The sequence below is a fragment of the Aythya ferina genome (genome assembly GCF_964211825.1).
Source record: "Aythya ferina genome assembly, chromosome: 16".
In the NCBI taxonomy this organism is placed as follows: domain Eukaryota; kingdom Metazoa; phylum Chordata; class Aves; order Anseriformes; family Anatidae; genus Aythya; species Aythya ferina.
The window spans coordinates 10,352,139-10,367,638 of NC_140315.1; the positions used below are offsets into that span (position 1 = coordinate 10,352,139).

Below are 15,500 nucleotides of genomic sequence, written 5' to 3' on the forward strand. Positions count from 1 at the left end.
GGCCAGGGCACCCACGGCGCGTGGTTGCCACCTGCTGGCTCCGAGACCCTGGCCGTGGAGGCTGCAGGGGTGGATGGAGCATCCCGCAGGACTCCCAGGAGACGTCCTGGGTGCCCCTATCCCGAGCAGCACCCCCCAAGCAGCACCCCAGCCCTCTCCTACCCTTAGCACGTGGCTGGGGCTGGGTGCAGGCGGGCACTGACCTCGATGGAGATGGAGAGCGGCTCGACGCCCCGCAGCGTGCTCTTGTCGAAGGGGTCGAAGATGTCGTCCCGCATGTTGGTGGGCTGCAGGACGTACCCGCACTGCCCGCTGGACATGAACAAGGCCTGGTTCATCTGCATGGGCTTGTCTGGGGAGCACAGGGAGGAGGTGAGTGGGGGGTCCTAGGCCCCCTCCTTTTTTCCTGGGGTCTTTGTGCCCTGCAGGATGCCCTTTGAAAGGGAACTCAGCTCATCCTCCCCGAAACCCCAAAAGCCCTGCGCACGCTTGGACCACGCAGTGACCTTCTCATACGTGGTCTGCCCAACTACCCCGTGCCCCATGGCCCGTCCCCTTTTCCCCTTCCCTCTCCTTTCTGCTTTCTTGTGCTGCCTCCAGCACTTGCCAAACCAACCTGCAAGATGCCTCAACTCACAAAAGCAATGAAAACCCAGCAGGAAAAAAAAATAATAAAAATAAGAAAGTTTTCTAGTGCATTCATCAGCTGACCTGGCTCCCAGTAAGGGTGGCACCCAGACTGGGACCTGCAGAGCACATCCCGTTGCCAGGATGAGGTAAGGGCACTGGGTGCTGTTACTGGGGGCTCGTGGGGGCCCTGACAAGCCCACCCACCCTCCCCTGCCTGCTGCCCTCACCAGGGGTCTGGAAGTTGAGGGCGACCAGCTGGCTGCCGCAGATCCACATGGGCAGGGGGTCGTAGTTGGAGGAGTCGAGGCGCTGGCCCTTGGGGTAGATACGGGAGAGCTGCAGGCGGTTGTACTGCAGGAACTTCTTGCCCTTGATCTTGTTGACGTACTTCTCCGCCTTGGTCTCAGGGAAGGAGGACATATCTCGGTAACAGGCCCTCTCTGTGCCGATCTCTGGGAGGAGGCAGAGCACAGAGTGAGCCAGGAACGTGACTGAGGCCAGGCGAGGAGCTCGCGATGGGAAAAGCACCGCTACAGAGAGCTCTGGCTCCCAGGCACAAGCACATCTCCGTTCCAGTCACTTCAACCACCGCGTGCCCCTTCCTAACACTCCTCTCCTCCTCCCCTGGCTCAGACACGGTCCGGCCACACAGCTCCTCCTCTGCTCTCAGCACATTTGCTGGGTGCCAAGGGCAGGGGGCTGAAGGCACGGGGACGGCTCTGCCACCACAGCCGCAGCGCGACGCTCCCCAGGGGCTGCTCAGGACGGGGCCAGATCTCAGCAGCAGAGGGATGGGGAAGGGAACCTCCACCCTCTGGTGGAGGATGTGTTCAGAGCTCTGATTTAAACTCATTCCAGCTTGCTTTGGACACCAATCCTCAGCTGCAAGCTAGCCAAAGGCCAGGGCAGCACCCTGGGGGCACACAGCGGGGTCTGTGACGCCACGGGGTCTGCCTGCAGTGGCACGAGACCAGCAGATGCTCACTCTCTTCATCGAAGGGCACGGGTCGGCAATAGACAACCAGCTCCGAAAGCTCCAGGGCAATCTTCTTCCTCCTTTCCATCATCTTCCCTTCGGAGAGCTGCCAAGAGGGGGACAGAGAGGCGTCAGGGCCAGTTGGGAGCGGCACCGCTGGACATGCAGCGGTGATGCCCTCAGCATCATCCTTGATGCCCCCCATGGATGGAGGTGCCCCACCTCTTGGTGCCCACCCCACAACCCCTGAGGGAACCTTCCCAGGAGCAGAGATGTCCCCAGCTCTGTTTTCTTTGCAACTGCTCTGCCAGGAGTTGCTGGCAGCCACCTCGTTGCCCTCCCCAGCACCCCAAACCTGCTCCCTCGGCCTCTGTGCCAGTGGCAATTCCCCAACTTTGCTACCACGCGACGAGACGCCTCCCCTGCTGAGGGCTCTCCAGGCTCACCCGTGCGTCGGCCGTCTGGGCCGCCTCGCGGATCTTCTTCACCCAGTCCAGCAAATCCTCGTGCGTGTCGGCTGCCACGTCAAGGGACAGGCGCGACACCGAGGCCATGCTGATGGAGAAGACGAACAGGCGGTTGTTCTTCCCCTCGGGGCGGATGGCTGTGCGGGGAAAGGGGCAGAAGAATGGTCACAAGCAGAAGCTGGGCCGAGTCCTTGGGAGGGAGGGAGGAAGGGGAGGTTCAGGGGAGCGGAGAGGGATGATGGAGCAGGCTGAGGGTGTGCTGGAGCAGCGCAGGGTGGCCCCAAGGGCTGCTCGCAGCCACCAAATGCTCCTAGGCTGCAGCTGGGCTCCAGGGAGATGCCCAAACCCAGCAGCCGAGCACACCACAAGCACGCACCGCAGCCGTGCGCTCAGTTGCAACAGGCACGGGGGCTCCTGGAGGCAGACAGCAGAGGCCCTCCAGCCCACAAACCCCACAACCAGCACGTGGCATCTCCTCCGTCCCTCAGGGCACTCACCGATCTGGCAGGACGGCACGTCCAGCACGCCTCCCAGCAGGTCTCCCAGGGGGCTGTTCTCGTCCAGCTGCTGGTGGGAGCGAAGCGCAGGCACGGTCAGGCCGGGCGCCGCGCACGCGCGCTCCTCCCCACTGCCCTCCCCAGCTCACCTCCCGCTCCGGCTCCAGGCTGCTGGGACTGCTGATCTCCTCCACGTAGTTGGAGGGGAACCACAGCTGCTTCTTGCCGCCGTAATCTCCCCTCCACCTGGAAGAGAGGGAAGCGTCAGCACCCGCTGTGGGGTCCCCAGGTCACCCTGGGTTGGGATCCCAGGTGACCTGAGGGTCCTTTGCCATCTGCTTGCAGGCTGTGGGAGAACACGGTGGCTTCGGGGGCAATCCCCACCCCAAAGGGGACACACCGTTGCATGGATGGTGACACCATGGTTTGACCCTGTCCCTCAGGGAAAAAGGAGGATCGGGACCAACTCACCAGCCTCCCTCCTGCTTCTCCACGTTTTGGATGATGGCGTTTTTGGTGAAGGTCAGCTCGTCCTCCCGCTGCGCCTTGTAGTCAAACAGGGCTTTGACTGCGCACTGCAAAGAGCAGGGGTCCGGTGAGGCTGGGCAGCTGGCACCGTCACAGGGACACGGAGGCCACCAAATCCCACCGTGATGAGGGTGTGGAGAGGGCTGAATGAGGCATGTCTGCCACCAGACCCCACTGATGCAGACCAAATCAAGACCCCCGTTCACACCAAACCGCAGAGGTCAGGAGCCTGGTGTGGCCCTGCACAGGCACCTTCCTCTCTGCAGGAGCCACTGGTGGCTTTGGTAGGGGGAGTTCTGAGCAGAGACAGCACAGCCAGGGAACCTGCAGACCCAGCCTAGAGCATGCCCACCTGCATGGTCTAGAAATAAATGTGCAAAATAACAAAGCTCTTGGAAAACAGAGACACTTGGGAAGTGCTCAGGCACCAGAGATGCTAAACCCTACAAGAGGCTGGGGAGCTGGTAAGCTCTGCAGGAAAGCCAGTCCTCATCTTCCCCTGAGCTCTTGGTAAGAACAACGCTTCGTTGGGAGTGACACTTGGCAGCTTTAAAAGGGAAACAGATGGTGGCAGAGAGAGGTGGGTCTTATGGTCTTATCTAGCCCTATGGAAGGTCCTCCTCATCCTTGCCTTCCCCAGCAGAGACCAGGAGATGGGGCAGGAGGGATGCAGAGGATGGAGAGGGGCTGCAGGGAGTGGCGCTGGCCCTGACAAGCAGCGGAAATTACCTTGAAGGTCGGCATGGGGTTGGCCTCCACGTAGAAGCCGGGGTGGCGTCCCTCGTAGAGGGCTCCATAGTCCGGCTCCTGTGAAAGCAAAGGGCCAGTGATGAGAGCTGGGGCTCAGCAGAACAGTCCCCTACCTTGGGGGAGATGTGGAAGATGCTCAGGGGAGGGTGCGACCCCACAGAAGTGACGCTGCGCCCAGCAAACGGGTGTGCAGCATCACTCCTGGCTGTCACAGGGCAGAAGGGCAGCAAGAAGCCTCACTCGAGCCAACACGTTCGCAACAAGTGACAACAAAACAGGAGGGGCAAAAAGCCCCACGTGAAGCAGAGAGAGCTCACACGATGCTGCTTCAAGGCGTGAGCCCACAACAGACCTCTCCATCACCCTTAGGCTTCGCCCTTCCACAAAGCCGCACTCACCGCTGTCCCGATCTTCTCCAGGGTCTCCTCGTTGATGGGGTACCTCAGCTTCATCTTGCGGTACAGCGGGTGCTTTTCGTAGTAGCTGATCAAGTCGACCAGGCTCTCGAACTCGGAGTTGCCCAGCAGCACGGTCTGGCCCTCCTGCTGCACGCGGCAGTGCTTGATCTTCCCTTCCGCCCTGGCACGTGGAGAGAGAGGAGCCGCTGGGCACGCAGCACAACACGAGGCTCTCTCCCGATGTAAAAACAACCCCAAAACGTGTCCCCAGGCTGGCTGCTGTGCACAGCCATCTCCCTTTGTGTCACCTCAGGGATGTATCTGCATGGCTGCAGTGTGCCACAGACCCCGGCACCAAAGCCAGCCGTGCCCCACGCCACGCAGGGCAATGGGGACACGCAGCCAGGTGACACTTTCCCTGCAAAAAACAGGGATACAGGGCAGGGAGAGAGGCAGAGAACGGCATGGCCCCGCAGAGTTCATGAGGACCAGCGTGGCAAAGGAGGAGCGTGGGCCTAAAGGCTTACACAGGCCATCCAGGCCAGACAAGAGCTCCGGAGGGGCTCACATGAGGCCAGAAACGCTCCATCAGCAGCGTGCCAGCTGTGCTGTAACACGGCCTCCCACCCCTCTGGAGCAGGGCTAAACAGCCCGCGGGCACAGCCTGGGATAAGGAAACCACAGGGACAACCCCCCCATGGCTCCTGCCCCCTCCCCGCACCCCGTCCCACCTCGCTCCTCCCAGGACGCACCGAAAGGAGATGGCGTAGGAGCTGGGCTCGCTCCTCTTGCGCACCAGGAAGGCTCCGTCCCGCGGCACCCTCATCAGCATGTGCTCGGCTTGGGCGCGGGTGAGGTTGGCGTGGTACCACCTGTGGGGAGGAGAGGCGGCGCTGGGTGTTGGTCCCCACGCACCCGGCACGGCTCACAGCACGCAGCGCTGCTTCCCCCCCGCCCCCTGAAAGGCTGCCTGGGTCCCCGGGGGGAGGACAGGGAGAGGAGCCCACCACGCAGGGGACGCTGCAACCGCGGCTGTCTTCTCCCTTTGTGGGACGGGCAGGGGGTGAGATAGGAGCAGAGCTGTCTGGTGATGTGTGGCACAGGTGAGGGAACCTCAGCCAAGCCTGACAGTCCTCTCTTTGCATAGGGACAGCCAGCTTTGGGAATGACGGAGCTGCTGTGACACCGGGGAGTGAGGAGGGGACCACAGAGCCCCAGCAGGGACTGCAGGGAGACCCGGAAGGGCTTCCCATGGGGTCCCAGCTGCCACGGACGCAACTCGCCCTCCTCGTCCACGCGCTCACTCTTTGCTCTCGTGGGCATTGGTCTGAGGCACCGGCTCCGTCAGCCTCATCTCGAACTCGTTGCACCTCAGCGGCACCTCCTGGTAGTGGGTGATGAGGTCGTAGAGGCTGTCGAACACCAGGTTGTCGGTCAGGAAGAACTTGGGGCTGCCGGCGTCCTGCCGCGAGTGGATCCGGCAGTGCTGCACCTTCCCGTTGCGCCTGCAGAGGGATGGGATAAAGAGGAGGGATGGGGTAAAACCGGGGTTGTCCACAGAGAGACGACACCAACCACCCCATCTCCAGCCCGGTGCAGCCAAGGAGGACGCTGTGCCCCACTGGGGACCCACTGCCCAATGCTGCCAGCCCACTGGGACCGTGCCGAGGTGAAGAGCACCCCAGCAGCGCCACGAAGAGCAGCTCACGAGCCCTTACCAGAAGGAGAGGGTGTAGTCCCCGACAAAAGTCTCGCTCTCCCTGACGAGGAAGGAGCCGTCGGGGGCCCCGGTCTCGATGCAGTACTCCGTCAGCAGCCTCTCGGCTATGTGCCGCCCGTCGCGCCCCGCTCCCAGCTTGCCGTGAAACCACTTCTCCGTGGAGTGCAGCTCCGTGCTGTTGCTCACCTGGAGGGAAAAAGGCACAGACCGGGGTCACCGGGGGCTGCTCCACGTGGGGGGCTTTAACCAGGGTCGGTGGCTTTCTGAACCGGCTCCCACCTTTCCCACCAGAGCCTCTCCCTCCGAAGCTGGCAGTGGAGGTGCTCAGCCCCTTGGGCAGCGAGGTCCTTTCCCCAGGGGAACAACTTACCGTCACACAAGGGAGCCCTCACCTCCTTCTGCTCTTCCTCATCCTCATTTCCTTGGTCGCTGGTTGTCTCCCCCGAGTAATAGATCTTGCTGCTGGTCAGGACGAAGTAATGCGGGTTCCACTCCTGCAAGGAGACAAACTCTGGGCAAGAGGCCCCCTGAGGAAGCGCTGAGCTAGCCCAGCACCCGTCGGTGGGATCTTCTCTTCCCGATTAGCACAAGCAGTGGGGGGTGATTGGGTTTGGGAAGGAGAGTCACCAACAGCTCCGGTTTCAGTGGAGAGGAACAGGAGCTCCCAAGGCATGCCCCTGATCTGAAGCATGGGTTTATCAGCAGCGAAAAAACCCGCACGTGACGGGTCTGACACACGAAGTGACTGCAGATCATGCTGCAGCCACCCCAGTGTGCATTAAAAGATGACCAAATGAAGAGCAAATCAGTGCAAAAAGGAAACATTGGGCTTGGATTCAGCAGAGGGGCTATCAGAGAGGAGGGTAACAGACGGCTGTGCGGCTTTACCATTGCACCACTCTTCTCCAAAAAAAAAAAAAGGCTCTTTTATATACATTTTTGCCTGAAAGATCCTCATCAGAGCAGCAAAGATCCTCATCATTCAGCAAAGCAGCTGAAGAAGCAGACTGCGGGTAAGTAAACACACCTGCTGAAACGAATGCTCAGCGCTTTACGAAGCAGAATGCTCCTTTAGGTGCGGGAAGTGTTGGGCTTGCTGCAGGAGCAGCCAGAGCGTTGCAAGGGTCGTGCAAGAGCAGCGAAGTGGCTGCCGTGCACCAGCCCTGAGCTCCCTGAGCTCAGCCTCCTGCCGCCAGCAAGGGCCGGAGGGAGACATCGAGGGGAGAGCACAGGAGAGAGCCAGCATCAAAACTCCCCCGCGGAAGGGATCTCCCTCGAGCACCCCGTGGCGTCATTTACGGAGCCCAGGGCAGCGGTGGCGGACACGTACGTGGTTGATGGGGTCTTCCAGGTAGAGGATCCCGTTCTTGATGGAGTTGCTGATGTCATTCTCAGAGTACATCACGGAGGTGGGCAGCTCCTCATAAGCACTGCCCTCGGCCAGCTTCTTGTGCTGTGGGACAAGAGAGTGAGTAAGGCACCCAAAAGCAGCACAGGTTTCCCAGTGAACGGCCTTGAAACTCCAGGTCTGCTGCAGTGGGTCCCCCCAGACTGAAAGGACCAAGGTGAGAGACTATCTGATGGCACTGCAGTGCCACCCTGTCTTCCCAGAGCTGATTTCTGCAGGAGAAATACCAGTATCCTCCCAGGGCAGCACCCAGCTGCTGGGCTCACATCCCAGCAGCTCCTACAAAGCAGAAGCAGCTCTTTGTCCCCCCGTGTCAGCCACGCAGACGGTGTCCCTCTGTGGCTGGGATGGGGCCACGCTAACCCCAGAGCGAGAAATTCCAGCGGTGAAGCAGGCAGAGGTCATCACCCACAGAACGGGGCTACGGGAGGGACCTGAAGCCCAGCTGCCCTAAAACTTCGGGGGAATTCTCATCTGTATCCAGACCCAACCCTTTTTCTCAAGGTAGAATTAACCAGGGACACTGACATAAATACAACCACGGCTCAGGGTTCACGCCACAGCCAACCCCTTCCAAAAGCAGGCAGCTCCCCACGGTCCCAAAGCCAAACCTGCCCCGACTCTCTCCATTTATCAGCCCCGCAGGGGAAGGGAGCTCACCTTGATGAGAATCTTCCTCTTGAGCTGATTTGGAGAGGGGAGCCCGTCAGCAGAAATATCTACTGGTTTGGTCAAGAGCATGTCCCCAAAGACCTTCTTGAAATTCTGAGCCATGTTCCTCTGCTGAGCGATGCTGCAGTGGTCCTCGATGGACAGAATGACGGGGAAGCTGGCAGGAGGAAAAGAGCTGCCACTACTGGAGCTGTGCCTGCAGGAAGCTCTGCTGAAAACCTGGCTCCTGTGCCCTCTGAGAGCAGTTTGCACCCACACCTCCCCGTGCTGTGTCTGCAGCTGTGCTGTCTCCAGCCTTCAGTGCAAACGGCCTCCAGCAAGGTGTCCCCACCACGGGCTGTGGGCAGGGGACCAGAAAGCTGCTGAGGTTTCCCCACAGCCTTCCCTCCCACGAGACAATTTTCAGGGTGAAATCTGCCCTTGGCTGGAGCCACAACAGCACGTTCTCTTCCCTCTGAGTCCTAGATGTCCTGTGCCAGCCCCCTGGGACAGGTGGGCTTCACCTGGCTGCAGGTGGTGCCTGCCCACTCCTCACCTTCCTGACAGCTCTGCCCGTGGAAGCCCGGGTCCCTGCGGTACTCACTCGGAGGTGACAAAGGCGTGCTCCTTGATAGTGACCAACACGTCAGAGAACTTGATCTTGGTGGTTAAGGTGTGCCCGTGGTAGATGACCGGCATGCCGTCGGGCCCGTCCCAGCAATCCACTGAAAGAGACCCACGGGGGAAATGAGCCCGGGGGCTGCCATCTGGGCAGGACACGGCCACGAGACTGGGCGCTGCTGGGAGCTGGCGTTGGGTGGAAATAAACGAGGGAGGTGTAAGCCCAGCCCGCCGCGGTGGTGGCAGCAGTACTCACGCTCGATGCAGCGGCACCCCATGCGCAAGCAGCGGGCGTACGCCTCCAGCGAGGACTCGCTCGAGAATTGGTCCCCGGTCAGGTACCTGCCCCGTGAGGGAAGATGAGCACATCAGCCACAGGCAGGGCAGGGATGGCTCCTGGGACGACGCTCCTGTACCCAGTGCCATCCCCACCACGCTGAGAGCTGGTCCAGCCCCTGCAGGCTGGAGCTCAGCCACCGTCTGCTCCCCAGGCTCTCAGTCCTTTATATTTGGGCTGACGTGCTGCCACTGCACTGGGTGCACGGGGAGCACAGCCAGCGCGCGTGCCCCTTAGCAGGGGATGCTTCCACCAGCGGAGAAGCAAGTGGCCAACTTCAGCCTGCCCGTTTTGTAGCACCTCTCCTGCTACAGGCTGTGCAAGGCGACAGTGCCTGCGGGAGGAAACTGCCTGGGACCTCAAAGCCCAGGCTGTGCTGCCAGTGTCAGAGCACAACACAGATGGCTGAACCATGAAGGGAGGACTGGGACACCAAGCGGAGGGTGTCTGAAGTGCTGATCCCATGTCTAAAGGGCTGCTCGGCACCTCGCTGGGACCAGAGCCCCCCAGCAGGGGATGCTGGGCAGGGTGGTGCTCAGGGAGCCACTCCAGGGTCCTTACGTGTTGTGTGAGGAGGAGATCCAGTAATGGGAGAGGGGGTTGTTCATGTTCTCCGGACACACCATGTCCAGCTGCGAGTTCCAGATGCTGTTCTCTTTGGAAAACAGGAAGGTGAGAAACTGCTCAGGAAGAAACAGAAGCGTGTTACTGATGCGGAGGCTTTGGGCGCTGCGGTTCAGTTTCACACACACGGCTCACCCTTGGCGAGGGGCTATTTCCTAAGCTCAGCACAGCCCGCATCCTGCCACGCCAGGTGCCGACTGGCTCCACCAGGACCAGGCAGCAGGGGCCTGACCGAACCCTGCCCAGCACACAGCTACGTGACCCCGTGTGCCTGAGCAACACAGCTCCAGGCATTAGCACCGATCTTCTGCATCCTTAAACTGCCCCAGCTGGAGACAAATAAATAGCTCTGCATTTTATTTTGCAGCTCACACAGCAGCAACAGCTCCCTACGGCCACGTGGATCAAGGGACTTCTGGATGGGACTTGGCCCAGAGGGCCTGTGACACGGTGACCTCCAGCTGTTTTTACTCTTTTGTTGCCAGCAAGGCTGGTAACAAAAAGTTCCTTGCTCTGAGAAGATCTTACACAGAGCAAAGGGACGTGTACCCCCGTGTAACCTCTCACTCCCCAAATGAAGTGCCTGAGGAGGGCTCCCAGCCGCACACATCCAGCTCCAGCAGAGCCCCCAGAAGTCGTTCCCTGTGCCAACCTTCCCTTGAGCAGCTCAGCAAACGGCTGCCCCGGGGGATCACCCTGCTTCCAGCACCCTCCCCTCGAGCACCATCATGCCGCGAAGATGCAGCCCCCTCCCCTGGGCACCTCCCACCCTCCCGTTACCCACCCGAGGTGCCGTACCTCATCCAGGGAGAAATATGGCTCGTCGATCTCTCTCAAAGGGTCCCGCAGGAAGTTGAACATGAATTCCTGTACCTGGAGGGTATCTGCAGCCCAGAGCTCCTGCAAAGCCCAGAAGAGACACCAAGGAGGAAGCGGTTCAGGAAGCGTTATTCAAAACCACAGCAGCTCGCCCAACTAGAAGCTTTAACCATCTCTGCCTGGGAATTCAACCAGCAGCACAAGTACCAGGTAGTGCACAGCTGCAGCAATCTGGCCCCTTTTTAAGTGGTCTGCATCGTCTCAGCATTGTGCAGTTTTCTTCCTGAGAGCTCCTTTGCACACATTTGCCCTCCCAGCTCCCCCCGCAGCAGAAGCCAGCACGGCTTCCTTTGGTTCCTCTCTCTCCCTGGCTGTCTTGCACGAAGTCACCCAAACGGCTGCGTCTCTGCCGCTTCATTTTGTCCTCTCTGCAGCTGTGGGAGGTGGGAGCATGGCGCACAGCAGAGCCTCTGTGCTCCCACCCGAGGCACGGCACCGCGAGAGGCTGCAAGAAGGGTCTGCACGCTCTGCCAACAGGCTGCGGGCACCCACACGTGTGTCTGAGCGCACACTGAGCTCACCGAATGCCTCCAAAAGATGGCTTTTAGAAGCAGATTGATCAGCTGCTGCTCAGGATGGACCAGGGAGCTCTGCCTGCCTTCTGCACCAGCCCCAAGGACTTGGTGAAACTCCAACCCTGTGGAGAAGCAGCTCCCTACGGCTCTCCCCTCCCCTCGCCCATCCCAAGCTCACCCTCTGGTACTCCAGGAGGAACTTCTGGAACTCCAGCAGTGACACCCTGAAGTGCTCGGACCTTTCTCCACCCCTGGGAACACAAGGAGAGAAACGTCAGTCACTCCTGCGACGCCTGCCCGCAGCATCGCGCCAGGGGCCACCCGCAAGGCGCACGGCACAGCAGGCGACCCACGCCGTGCACCCTGAGCACGATGCAGCAAGGCACGATGGCAAACACACGGCAGCTGAGCTTCCACCTCCTCATCCCGTGCTCCTGGGCAGCCCAGGGCTCACAGCAAGGGGCTGAGGATGCGAAACATTGCTCAAGAGCTGTGGAACTCCAGTCAAGGGCAGCAAAAGTCATCAGAGGGACTGAGTTGTACAAAACCAGGGTTTCTTCTTGTATGAAAGAGCGAAAAGAGCTGAAATTGGGGATGCCAAGGGTGACTGCAGCCAGGCCAGACCTCCGGGTATTCAGAGGCGGGGGCTCAGGGAGGCAGGGCAGGGCTGTACCAAGCTGTAGTGCACAGCCAGGGGCCATGCCTGGGACCAAGACAAGAAAACAGACACGGAGCTGGCAGCGCTGACTGCCCTGGGGCAGAGGCATGAACCAGCTGGTCGGCTGAGGTCTGTCCAACTCTTTTTTTCCTGTGATTGCAGGAAAAGAGAGAGGAAACGAGGGGAGATTACCTGGACAAGTCAGTAAGCCTTTCACTCTTTAGTTTTCTTTTAGTTTTCAATTCAAATTGCCTCTTTTTTTTTTTTCCAACCAGAGCCAGGATGTGCACAGCTGAGGGAAGGCACTGCCTGGAGAGGAGCCCAGGAGCAATACATCGCTTATGGGCACAGCACCCAGCGAGCACCAACCACGAGGGTACCTTTGGGGAAACTTCCAAGGGGTCTCATTACTCCCTAAGAAATATTGTGTTGTTTTGTGGTGCAGCTGACCTGAGCTGGCTACCAGTGGGGCATCTGGGAGGAAGAGAGCCCCAACTTGACCTGAAACATCTACGACAGGTGCTTGTTCACAGCGCACAAAAACACAAGCAGTGCTGTGACAAGGAGCACGCCGCATGCCTCGTCCCAGACCCACTGCTGCAGGCACCACAGCACGCGATGGAGCAAAAAGCAGCAGCCCCTTCCCCCACAAGCACAAGAAGGTTATCCACCTTTCTAGGAACGGGACGTCCATCTGCAAAAGAAGAAGCACAGGCATTAGGAGGGCTCTCAGGCAAAAGCAATAATTTACGTGCTCGCTGCCTTCCCTAGCCCAGAGGTAAGAAAGAGGAGCTATTAGTGGAGGGAGGCAGGGCTAAGAAGGCAATTAAGAGGGGATGCCCGGTAATAAATATCATCTCTGCTTCCCCTGCCCCACCCTGGAGAATTGAGCTCTTACCATTTTCTGGGCACTGAACATCAGGCTGCGGTACAGCTGTGCAAACTGCCCGTATGTGATATCCCCGTTCCTCTGCTCCACGTCCTACAGCCAAAAAAAATAAACCACGAACAGAGAGGTTTTACAGGGCCACAAGCACGGGGACTGCACTCCTGTCACCTGTGGCTGTCACCTGCTCCCAGGATTTTGCAGAGGAGGGAAAGGCCAGAACAAGGCCTCAGACTTTGCCTCCTCCCTCCTTATGTCCCCAACGGGACCCTGACAGCACCCAGGATTTGGGCGCATCCTAAGGCCCTGTTATGTGCTTCCCTAGGCTCACCCACACAGGAAGCATTACGGCTTACTTGGATAGTTACAAAAAGATTGTTTCCCTTTTTTTGGTGGCAGGGAATATCCACAATATCTAGAAACTGCAAGAGACAAGGCGCATGCTCCTCTTTGGTGGGACCTCTCCTGCAGGCAGGCAGCGGTGCCCCCCAGGGACCCAGCCCGAAGGGGCCGCGTGCTCACCGTCAGCCGCTCCCGCAGGAACCTCATGTTGGGGACGCGGTAGTTGACCTGGGACAGCATGTTCTTCAGGTCCTTGGCGGAGATCCTGGCAGGGCAAAGAGCGAAAACGCGTTCAGAAGCTCTGGGACCAAGGCATCAGCTGTGAGAGGCGAGGACGGATGCGCAGCCCTGGGAGCACACCGGGGTTGGGACCCAAAGGTGAAAGGGAAGAATGTTTCACATTTTTGCGTGTATGCTGTGCACAGAGCTGGGACAGGGCTGCCTACATCCTGCTGGGAACTGCAGACAGCTCCTGCAAGCCGCTGGCACTGCAGGGCAAGCCCCAGCATCCTCACCCCACATGGCCCCTGGGAGCCAAGGTTGCAGCGGGCACACAGCGCCTGGGAGTGACCAGGCAGAAGCATCTTTAGAGCATCTGCACCCCAGTGTGGAAGCTGGGAGACCAAAACCTGACCCCTGCCACACAGGAGGAGGTGGAGGTAGCGCCTGCATTGACAACAATTCCTCCAGGTCTGCCCAGCCATCACCAGTGGTGCTTTTGTGCCTGAGCCTCAAAAAACCAAGCGGGAGCCGGGACCCTGGAGGATGCTGCCCCATCCTGCAAGGCACAGGGCAGGCCCGGCACTGGGAATGCTCACGGACTTGGGCCCAAATAAATACACCAGGGACAAGGTGATACGTGCTGGTTGTGTGCCATGGGCTGTCCCTTCCCCGTGATGCTGAGCCCACAAAGGAGCTTTGGCAGGAAGGAAGGGATGGGACGCAGCAGCCGAAGCCCTGCCCCAGCACCAGTAGGTTGTTGTCCCCAGGAGGTGTTGCACCAAGGCACTGCTCATCGTGGTGAAAAAACAAGGAGAGGAAAGAACAAACCGTGTAAAAGCTCTGAGCAGCATTTCCCCTCTGCTTCTGGTAGGAGGGCAGGGCATGGGATGATTTTATTTACTGTGTTAGTAATAAGGTTAAAGTGCTGGAGAGCTTGGAAAAATAACTTGGTACTATTTTGAGACTAGAAAGTTAAAAAAAAAACGAAACACAACACACGCACAAAAACTTTCTTCTTCTTCTGGGGAAGTTTTTTTAAGGGCTTCGGATGAAGAAGCCGGAGGACGGACCCAGCCCTCTCCAAGGGCATGAAAACATTCCCCGCTCCTGCTGCTCTAACTCTGCTCCCAGCCTCGGGCAGCTTTCCTAGCCAGAGGTGAAACAGCCTCCCCTGGAGTAGGAAAAAAAGACCCAGCATCCTGTTATCCTCCTCTTCCCACCTAACCTCCCCTGGAAAAACAAACACCCAGAGGCACGGCCGCCAGTGCAAACAGGCAGCATCTGCGCGAGGCCCGCGGCTGGGTGGGCTCCGGCCAGGGACACGCGGCCACTGACCCCAGCAGGGGGTGGGAGTGGGGAACGAGGGCTTCAGCTGCCCCAAACCTGCCTGTGCTGCGGGTGGTTTGTGCTTAAAGAACACCTCATTCCCTTTTCAGACCCTACTGCCCGGCTCAGAAGTAAAAGTGACACCGAAATCAGGGGAAGATATCATCCGAGGGTCTGTCCGTGACCTGTAGTTGCTGTCTCTGCTTTGCAGGGAACACACGGATGCTTGTAGGACGGGGAGGCCTGAAACCTTTCTGTTTTCCCCCTCTACGCTGTGGCATTTCTGTTGTGCGACGCTCGCAGCCCGGGCTGGAGCAGCAGCTCTTTCAATTAAATGCTTTGCATTTAATCCCCTTCCCTTGATTGACAGATAAAGAATCCACGGCCTTTTCCTGGCTTAATTCTAAATGCTAAGGCAAAGATGATATTAAGAAGAACAACAGGGGAGATGTCAGAGACTGCCTTTCGGCTGCTGAGCGTGCCTTGGGCAGCCGAAGCTGTACCTTCAGCCTCTTTTGTCCTGCCCCGGTGCCATTTCAGCAGCGTTACTGTGTAACCGGATGAGAAAAAAGGACCAGTTTTTTCCATTTCTCTTGCCTTCACGCTCCAACCCCCCACGCAGCCACCCCCACACGCGTTCCCCATTGCTGAATTCAGACAGCTCTCAAACAAAGGGGGTCAGTGATGCACGCCAAGGACCCGGCTGCAGCGGCAGGGCTCTGCTGGAAGGAGCCAGCCAGCCGCACTCCTGCCTCCTTCCCCCGGTGCCCAGTCCCCACAAACACCAGTACGACGTGCGTAAAGCCTGAGCTGGGATTTGGAAGGTGTGTGGCACGTGCGGAGCAGCTGCAGGGCATTAAAGGCGCCTCTTTCCTTCCCGTTCTGCCTCGGAGAGGATCTACCCCTCCTCCACCAAACCCCGGCACACCGAGCTGCTCTCGCCACAGCACAAATCCTTGCAAAGACAAAACCAGGAGGGACTGGGGGAGTCGCTGGTGCCACGTTCCTGGTGAGGGCAGGCTGTTACAGCATCTAGCCCGGGTTTCTCATGACCACCACGTCCCT

The 15,500-nt window shown here is 59.3% G+C and overlaps 1 protein-coding gene across 3 annotated transcripts in view; it reads right to left on the minus strand.

Annotated features, from left to right (window-relative positions):
* PLCG1 (phospholipase C gamma 1) overlaps window positions 1-15,500 on the minus strand; it is a 38,772-nt gene that overhangs the window by 3,904 nt on the left and 19,368 nt on the right. For 2 of the 3 annotated variants that reach the window (XM_084538349.1, XM_084538348.1), the window contains exons 5-27: window positions 13,068-13,152; window positions 12,558-12,641; window positions 12,331-12,353; window positions 11,180-11,252; window positions 10,406-10,507; window positions 9,545-9,663; window positions 8,903-8,988; window positions 8,630-8,750; window positions 8,035-8,203; window positions 7,297-7,419; window positions 6,359-6,460; window positions 5,965-6,152; window positions 5,551-5,751; window positions 4,999-5,118; window positions 4,247-4,427; window positions 3,828-3,905; window positions 3,042-3,145; window positions 2,720-2,816; window positions 2,571-2,640; window positions 2,053-2,210; window positions 1,616-1,712; window positions 858-1,082; window positions 204-352 (exon numbers count right to left, since the gene is read on the minus strand). In XM_084538349.1, the coding sequence (XP_084394475.1) occupies window positions 204-352; window positions 858-1,082; window positions 1,616-1,712; window positions 2,053-2,210; window positions 2,571-2,640; window positions 2,720-2,816; window positions 3,042-3,145; window positions 3,828-3,905; window positions 4,247-4,427; window positions 4,999-5,118; window positions 5,551-5,751; window positions 5,965-6,152; window positions 6,359-6,460; window positions 7,297-7,419; window positions 8,035-8,203; window positions 8,630-8,750; window positions 8,903-8,988; window positions 9,545-9,663; window positions 10,406-10,507; window positions 11,180-11,252; window positions 12,331-12,353; window positions 12,558-12,641; window positions 13,068-13,152 (2,755 nt within the window). The remainder of the gene's footprint in view (window positions 1-203; window positions 353-857; window positions 1,083-1,615; window positions 1,713-2,052; window positions 2,211-2,570; window positions 2,641-2,719; window positions 2,817-3,041; window positions 3,146-3,827; window positions 3,906-4,246; window positions 4,428-4,998; window positions 5,119-5,550; window positions 5,752-5,964; window positions 6,153-6,358; window positions 6,461-7,296; window positions 7,420-8,034; window positions 8,204-8,629; window positions 8,751-8,902; window positions 8,989-9,544; window positions 9,664-10,405; window positions 10,508-11,179; window positions 11,253-12,330; window positions 12,354-12,557; window positions 12,642-13,067; window positions 13,153-15,500) is intronic. The other variant, XM_084538350.1, reaches the window with a different exon arrangement.